The sequence below is a fragment of the Lissotriton helveticus genome, chromosome 6, assembly GCF_964261635.1.
Source record: "Lissotriton helveticus chromosome 6, aLisHel1.1, whole genome shotgun sequence".
Lineage (NCBI taxonomy): Eukaryota > Metazoa > Chordata > Amphibia > Caudata > Salamandridae > Lissotriton > Lissotriton helveticus.
This window is the reverse complement of record NC_136067.1, coordinates 1,338,366,609-1,338,375,244: the sequence shown is the minus strand read 5'-3', so window position 1 is coordinate 1,338,375,244 and position 8,636 is coordinate 1,338,366,609. Positions and strand designations below refer to the sequence as shown.

Here is an 8,636-nt window from a genome sequence, read left to right as displayed (position 1 = left end):
CAAACTTTCTAAAGGTTGCTCTCTCTTTTTTACTCACCACAGTTGTCTGTATTATCGCAGACCTTTTGGCAGTGGGTGATTCATCACAAAGTCCGTCTCTTATCAAAATACCTGCTAAAAGTAGACAACAACCTTGCAGACCTCAGCAGGATGCAACATCAAGTCTACCACTGGGAACTCCACCCGCAAATCGTCCTCCTGTACTTCATCCACAGGTATCCACTCTCAAAGTCCATCAACAATGCACTATGGATAAATTGGTCAGGGATATTTGCCTATGCTTTTCTGCTACTCCCACTTGTTCCGTTCGTGGTTCGGAGGCTTTGGCAAACATATCTCACTCATCTTATTGACACCCACTTGGGCCAGACAGACCAGGTTCACAACTCTTCTTGACCTCTCCCTGGTCCCTCACGAGAAGCTGCCCAACCGGCTGGGCCATGTGGCACAAAGCCAGGGCATGCTTCTCCTCCCAAGCATCTGAATCTTGCGATCTGGCTCCTGAGGTCCTAATACTCAGCTACTTAAACTTATCTCAAGAGTGTATGATTATCTTCAATGAACCACACAGGCCTACAACAAGAGCCTGCTATGCAGCCAATTGTAAGCGGTTTATGCTGTACTGCACTTCGTGGCACATCAATCCATTCAGAGCAGCAGTCCAATATATTCTCTATCACTTGCTTCGAGTGAAAAACGAGGCCTTGCTTATGCCATTATTAATCTTTACTTGCTCTCCGTCGCCGCCTACCTTCAAAACAGAGAACAGCCTTCACTATTTAGAGTTCAAGTCATTAAGGCAGTCATGGAGGGACTAAAACTGGTAATTCTATTTGGGGTGCCACTTGTCTCCATGTGGAATCTCCATATAGCCCTCATCAGATTTATGCCCCCCTTTCTAACCACTTCTCTCATGCCCTTTCCAATATCTCTTCTGGAATGTACCCATCTAAGTGACCGTAACCTCCCTCAGGGGTGTAAATGAACTTCAGCCCCTGACTATTCAAGAACCTTTCTTCCAAGTTTATGACGATAAAGACGTCCATGGAAGAAAAAAAAATTCCCCTACGTTGAGAAAACTCCAGGTGGCCCAAAACGCGGCCGCACGGCTGCTACGCAATGTTCCCCGGAAATCATCTGCACTCCCAGCCCTTCGCGACTTGCATTGGCTAGAAATTAAAAATAGAATTAAGTTTAAGGCTTTATGCTATATTTTTAAGATTAAACAGGGCTCTGCCCCCAAATACCTTCAAAGTCTTATTCATGCCTATACTCCTAGCTGTACCCTTAGATCTGTAGGTAAGGGAGATTTTGACGTTCCTAGATTTAGGCTGGTGAAGATGGGCGGTCGCTCCTTTTCGCATCTGGCCACCAAAATAGGGAACGCCTTGCCTGTGAGGCTGAAGTTGGAAACTGACTTTGTTAAGTTCCGCAAGGGATTAAAAACTTGGCTTTTTCAGCAATAGGTTTTTTTTTCAGCAACAATTGATTTTCCGAGCAGCCGTCCTTTTTTCAAGTCTTGTAGTTTTTCTTCTCCAGTCTTTCCCTTGGCGCCGGGAAACCCACTGCGGGTAGCTGTGCGCCTTACAAGTTTAAATAAATAAATGTGGTCTCTTCTTTCCACCTCAGCCAGACCATATAACTCCCAGTGTTCTTCCCAAATCCATACTCTATGGTGAAAGAGCTCTCCATGCACAAAATGTAAAAAGAACCCTCATGAATTATTTTGACCGAACAAAACCTTTCTGCAAGACACAACAACTCTTCATCTCTTTCTCCAAGCTACATTAAGGCCATGATCTCTCCAAAGTGGGCATCTTACATTGGTTGGTGAAATGTGTCCAGACATGTTGTGCTTAAAGCTGAATGGTATTTACCTATACCTCCCAGACTCTACTCTACTCTTAAGAAAGCAGCCTCTGAGCCTTTTTTGAGTAACAGCCAGATAGCTGACATCTGCAAAGCATCTACCTTGTCCACTCCACACACTACTTTGTGGACGTCTTGGCATGCCAACGAGCTGGTGTTGGCCAGGTTGTTCTCTATACACTCCTTCAGTCCTCTGCGACGCCTTCCAGTCCAACAGCTGGTAAAATAGAAATCTTCATAATGTACCCCTCCCACTATCGTCACTACACCCAGCCTAAAACATAGACCACATTTGTAATCTAGCGACTAATTTTTACTCTAACCAGTTTTGCCTCCGAAAGCATACATTAATTTATCAGGTCAGAAAATCAGCTTTCTTCCCCTAAAGCCGCTGCAGGAAACCTAATATTCCTTTTTCTACATCACAGAACAGCACTTGGTCTCTCGATTGTTCTGTTGCATCTCTACTATGGCAGACGGATTACCGGATTGACACCACATTGAACAAAATGCAGCAGGCAGGCAGGCACAAAACCAAAACGGTTGCCTCACCTCTCTCTTAGAACAAGTAGTATTCCGTCTTATGCCATTATACCGCTCCAGCACATTCCAGTAGTTCCAGTTGACAAGATGTCTAAATTTGGCTTTCCTGTGCTGGCAGGCCATCTTCCAACCAAGGTACCACGACATTGGCTGCAGATTTTTTCGTGATCTACGCTTTCCACTCTCAAACTCGTGCGACCTTGACTTATACTCCAACTATGCCACCCGAAAAAATACGGAAATAATGTTTTGCGGTTACTCAATCCTATGCTTAATCAATGCAACGCCTGAAAATAATCACTGGTCTATGTGAATTCGAAATAAGGCATCCTTTGGCGTTTGTGCAATGTGTGGATTATACACGTGGTAGCAAAGGACTCTTTGTGCATTAGCAACTCACTTGTATAGGTGTGGTTCGGAAATTATCTTAGTTACATTACACATTTTTGCAAACTAGGTCCTTAGAGATTTAATAAATCAAACTGTTAATTACTGCTGTCAAGAACTCACTTGTGTAGTAAGACCATTAATTTGTTTACCTGTTGTAATCATCAACGCAACGTAAGCTGTAACATGTTACCAGAATGGCAACTTAAAAAAATATATAATATTTTAATTCCTCACAACTAATTTCCAGCCTCATACACCATCTTACTCGTATACACATCAGTTATTATTTTATTTGCACATGTTTTAGTAGAAGGTGAAATCGTCGTCTTTACGAGTGCATAAGGTGGCGTTTCCACACGTTTACAACTCTCTTTTCACCAGTGCAGCGATTTTACAAGCTGTGACGTTCATCAGTGGCAAGCAACGACAGGAACTTTCACGATTTTCTGCCAGGGAACAATCCAGACTTCAAAGTAGCAGCTGAATGTCTGAAGTAAACAGAATCGGAAAAAAATGAGAAACTGAAAATATGAGTTTCATTTCAATTTTCCACAGTCAGTAATTTCAAACCACAGGTGCATAGACAATGATCCGTTTCTATTACTGTTCGTAATAATATAAACACAAAAATCAGTCAGAACAGACAGAGGATTCAAAAAGAGATTTATTTTAGTCATATTGTGCCATATTATACAAAGTGCCTTGGGAGAGCAACAGGCGTGGGCTCCTGCTTCCTGCAGCCAGAGGCACTTTGGTATTAAGGAAGGGGCTGCAGACGTTTGTGCTTACCCTGTGGAGAAGTGTGGCTCAATGGTTAGAGCAGACAGACCTTGATGCAGAGCTCTGGCCAGGTACCAGGGTTCGATTCCCGCCTCGGCGGGTCTCCGGCTCATTAATTCCCCTGACTGGATATTCTCGCCTCAGTGCCTGTTCTGATCATGGGTCCCACGCTGCAACTCTGGGCAATAGCTTGCTTAGTCTCCACAACGGCCCCAAAAGCGCTGGGATGCCTGGCTGCACCTGGGGGGGTGCCCAGGAGTGGACATTTCCCAGGAAAGTCAGGAAGGGTTCCTAAGCGGTATACGGACAGCGCCGGGACACCTCCGGTGGAGGTAGCTGTGCGCTTTACAAATTCCGACATTTACATTTACATTTTTCTGTAAAACAAATGGTATCTGTGCTACATGTAGCGCCAGTAAAACGCTAAGGGGGTGTTTCCTTATTTGCTAGGGGGTGTGGCCCCCGTCAAATGAGGAAGCACTTTACCTCGGTGCCTGCGCTGTATTCAGGGGCGGCTGGCAGGGCTCGTGAGGGGGGGTGGGGGTGGGGGTGGGGGTCTGCCTGCTGATGTTTGTCGCAGGGGGTGTCGCGGGGGCGAGGTGTTCAGGATTTTGAAATAATATATAACAAGCATTTACAATGCAACGGTTTCGCCTTAGGAGAAGTTAGAGCTATTGGCATTGCAAATGACAAAATTTGTATTTATGTGTTGGTTTTGAAAACAGATAAATAAATGGCATTGTCATTTACATTGCCAATAGCTTAATCTCTCGCAAATGTGAGAACTATTGTACCCTACGGACGAGCTCAGCAGACAGCAATTACTACCACCCACACACACACCCAGAGCCACACACACACACCCAGAGCTAGCCACACACAGGTGGACGAAAAATGGGATTAGTCGCTGCCCAAGGGAAGCCTATATCTCTGCCAAGCCAAGACCATCAAGATGGGTTGTCCCTAGATCCGTTAGGACAGCCATCCCTCCATAATTGTATTGCATTTGATCTAATTCCTAGTTCATGAACAGGTTCAGGTGTCCTCTCACCATGAGGGGGCCTTTAGCCCATTCCAATGTAAGGTCTAGTCCTCAGAAAAAGAATTGCTCCTGGCCCTGGTTCAGTGAGTAAAGTGACAAGTGAGAGGGATTGATTTCTATTGATACCCCACAATCCCACCTATTTCCCCTCCTTTTTCTTCCAGTGGTCTTTAACTTTGAACAACACCCTCCTCAAATAAGAATTACCACACCTGCTGTCTTCCTTGTGGATGAAGAAAAGAAGTGGGAGGAGAAGGTCTTCGACCTGGGGCGAGCCTAGTCAGTGGGGATATAGAAGGCCCATGTCCATATTTAGTAGTGCGAGTTCATACAGAAGCCATTAATACTTTGCAGGGATATTTACTCATATTACTTTAGGTGGTTATGATCAATTGTGTCATGTAGATCTATAAGTGAGCTGCAGGTAGTCTCTCAAAGCACTTCTGTGTGGTGGGCTTCTGGAGAGGTCAGGTGTATAAATGTGGAATGACCCCCCTATAGTGAAGTCTGTAAAACAGATAGTGGTCCCATTGAAGACTGTATTAGGTGGTCTGGTTTGGCAATGGGAAGCATCTGATTTCTTTTTATTGAAATGCTGCTGGAGTAAATCTTTAAGTGTGCCTTTACTTTTATTTCTGGCAACCACCATGGTTGGTCTGTGGCACGGGCCCCTCTTAAACTGCTAGACAGCATGTCTGGATCTGTTTCAAGCCTTGTCAGCCCAGGGGAGGTAGTCCTGAAGGGCTCAAAACAGTGGGCGCTCAGACCAAGCAGCGTTCCAACAGGAGGAAGGACACACACACTAAAAGTGTTTGTGGTGAACATTCAAATCCGTGCCTGGATGTCCCCCTCTCAGCATGCTAATTAGCAGGGCCCAATCCAGTTCCTCCCCAGTGGTTGCCACCTTCAGCTCCAGGGCTCAGGGCAACGTCTTAACTGCACCAGTCTCAATGTTTGTCCATTTAGGCCCACTTTGCTAGTCGTTTTACACCAAGCAATCCACAGAGACTGCTCCACCTGTGTTAGGGGCCCAGGACTCACCAGCAAATATGTTCTTTCATGCGGGGTTGGCTCACCACGGGTCCCCCGCAGCACCACCAGTCCAAAACACAGGATTACCGAACTGTTATATTTTTGTGAAAAATTCTCGCTGAACAAAACGCCAGAGTATTGTGGTGCATTTCCGCCTGTTAGAGCGGAGCACCATCGACTGCCATTTTGGTTAGCAGTCTGGTCATCCTCATTAGGAGGAGAGCTGACTTCAGTATTTGCAATGCAGGCGCAAGTAACTTGGGGAATTGTATGTTCATTTGTTGTCACCCGCACTTTAAAATTACTAATGCTAAACTAACTCACTATTCACACATCCAAGAACGGTACAAATGGAACTCCCACTCACCGACTGTCTTCTGGCGGGCGGGGCTCTCCTCCTCACACGGGAGCCTTGCTCCCTGCAGCACTCCTCCGGCGGTCGCTTTGGGGCCGCGGGCGGGGTTCCTCTCCTCCTGGGCTCTCCTAGATGCAGCAGGGCTCCCTCGCATCACGGGAGCCCTGCAAACCGGCCGCCATGCTTCTTTCTTCCCCCCGGGCTGCGGGGGCGGGCACTTCCGGCCGGCCAACCACTTCCGGGTCGCTGCGGGCAGCGCAGTGGCCCTTCTCCTTAGGTAGGCAGGCGGGGGCTGATTTTTACGGGCAAATGCCGGGTGTAACCACAAACGGTCCAGATGCCGGGTGGGCGAGGGGGGGCGGGAACGGCAAGGCACGCCCATGGACTTCCAGTGTGACACGGACAGCGGGAGGGGGTGGGAACAGGCACAAGGACAGGTGGAAGGGGGTGGCAGGAAGGCTAGAAAAACAAAGCAATGACCTGTACTTCGTAAAAAATAAAAAACGAAACTCCGCCCACCGCTGCATTACTACACAGAGGGAACGCCCAGGGAAAAAATCGCGGGAACGCCCCCGAATCTGGTCCGGCCTTGACGGACAGCTCTCTGTTCCAATGGCTAGCCTCCATTTATGGAGCTAGCCAATGAAACAGAGGGCGTATTCCAAGAGTCACTTACTGAAGACTACAGATTTCTCTGGAGGCGGAGCTAAGAGCTCCGCCCTCCAGCGAAACCTAAAAACGGTAAAGTAAGGCTGCTGGCGGCTCACATCCGACACAGCTCCCACCCGGGTCATTCAATTCAACAGCCTGCCACGGATTAAACTGAAGGAAACCCTGACCGATTAACTTTGTTGCTCTGGACCCGCCCGCCACCGTGCGAGACCCTCTTCTTTGAACTCACCTCCGGGCAGGCAGGCAGCCAGCACCTCCCCACTTGTCGGCGGTCCCACACCCTCGGCAGCACCCAAGACATCTGCCGGCACCATTTCACTTCACTTCCCTTCCTCGCTCTCATGCCCGGGACATTTCTGCAGCGCCCAATCTCACTTCCACTTCTGTTAATAATAATCTGGAAAGAAGCGCACCGCAGGATCTGCTGGAGGCGACGGGTCCACTCCCACCGGAGATTAACGTTCTTTTCTATCTTTTGCTTAACGTCTGTGCTGCCATTTCTCGGCAGGCTCTGTCTCCCGTTGCCTTATCTGCTACTGATTGGATTCCTTCCTTGCTGTGCGACTCTTGCAAGTGTGAATCCTACGAGTCCTACGACTCTAGGTCTTCACTGAATGACCGTGATCTTTACAGATCCGGCTACGATTACAGTGAGGCGCAACATGACGGGGACAGTGCCTATGATGGTCGCTATGACAGCTCCTACGGGAACCGCGTGACCAGTTCCAGACCAGAGCACGCAGCAACTTTGGCCAGCGGGGGCAGAGACGGGCGAAAAAACAGACCCATGCCGGCATTTCCCTGTCGCATGAGTGGACAATGGAATGAGCCACAGCCAGTGGGTGGTTGGGGTTCTGGCATCTCCAGTTCCCCCCGACCCCCTACCCTCTTCTCCCAGAAAGCATACCCTGAGATCAACATGTTCCAGGGAATGAGAGGTTTCTCTGGGAATAGGCGCTTCGGAGGAGGTGGCTTCAAACATGGCCGAGGAAAAACAGCCAAAGTGTGGGACGGAAGACAAATTAAGTACACTCTGTGCCTTCTCCACGCCCATTTTTTTTTTTTTTTTTACTTGATGTACCAGATGGGCACTGTTGGACAGCTGCTGCCCATTGCTGTCCATACGCTCAAGTCTCTATCTGAAGAGATACAACATGTAACTTCTGCCCAGCACAGTGTCAGAGCGCTTCACAATAGGACAGAACTGAAACATGAGAACATTACACCATTACTGGTGAACAAATTACATAAGCATAAGTTACATTAGGGGCAATCATGCATTCCCTGTGACAAAAACAACTGTAGTATCTGGGCATATCAGGTATATATATATATAAAAATATATAAGAGAGAGAGAGAGAGAGAGAGAGAGAGAGAGAAAGAAGAGAGAGAGAGAAGAGAGAGAGAGAAGAGAGAGAGAGAAGAGAGAAGAGAGAGAAGAGAGAGAAGAGAGAGAAGAGAGAGAAAGAGAGAGAAAGAGAGAGAAAGAGAGAGAAAGAGAAAGAGAGAGAAAGAGAGAGAAAGAGAGAGAGAGAGAGAGAGAGAGAGAGAGAGAGAGAGAGAGAGAGAGAGAGAGAGAGAGAGAGAGAGAGAGAGAGAGAGAGAGAGAGAGAGAGAGAGAGAGAGAGAGAGAGAGAGAGAGAGAGAGAGAGAGAGAGAGAGAGAGAGAGAGAGAGAGAGAGAGAGAGAGAGACAGACTGTGTCTGTGTGGATAGCTTAATTTTTGTAGGTGGCTCTATGTGTGGGTGGCTCAGTCTGTGTGAGGGTGGCTCTGTGTAGGGGTGTAGCTATTGGCATTGTAAATGACAATGCCATTTATTTATGATTTAAAAAAAAAAAGAAATGTCAAGAGCAATGCCAATAGCTCTACCTTTATGATGCCGAGACCATTGCATTGTAAATGCTTGTTATTATTGTTCTTTAATCCCACGTTAGCACAATTCAGCTTCCTGC

General features: G+C 47.4%; 1 protein-coding gene across 1 annotated transcript in view; it reads right to left on the bottom strand.

Moving 5' to 3' along the window:
- Positions 1 to 3,074: 3,074 nt before the first annotated feature.
- CST7 (cystatin F) overlaps positions 3,075 to 8,636 on the bottom strand; it is a 226,901-nt gene continuing 221,339 nt past the window's right edge. Inside the window, exon 4 of the mRNA XM_078646982.1 lies at positions 3,075 to 3,290. Coding sequence (XP_078503108.1) covers positions 3,213 to 3,290 — 78 coding nt within the window. The 3' untranslated portion in view covers positions 3,075 to 3,212. The remainder of the gene's footprint in view (positions 3,291 to 8,636) is intronic.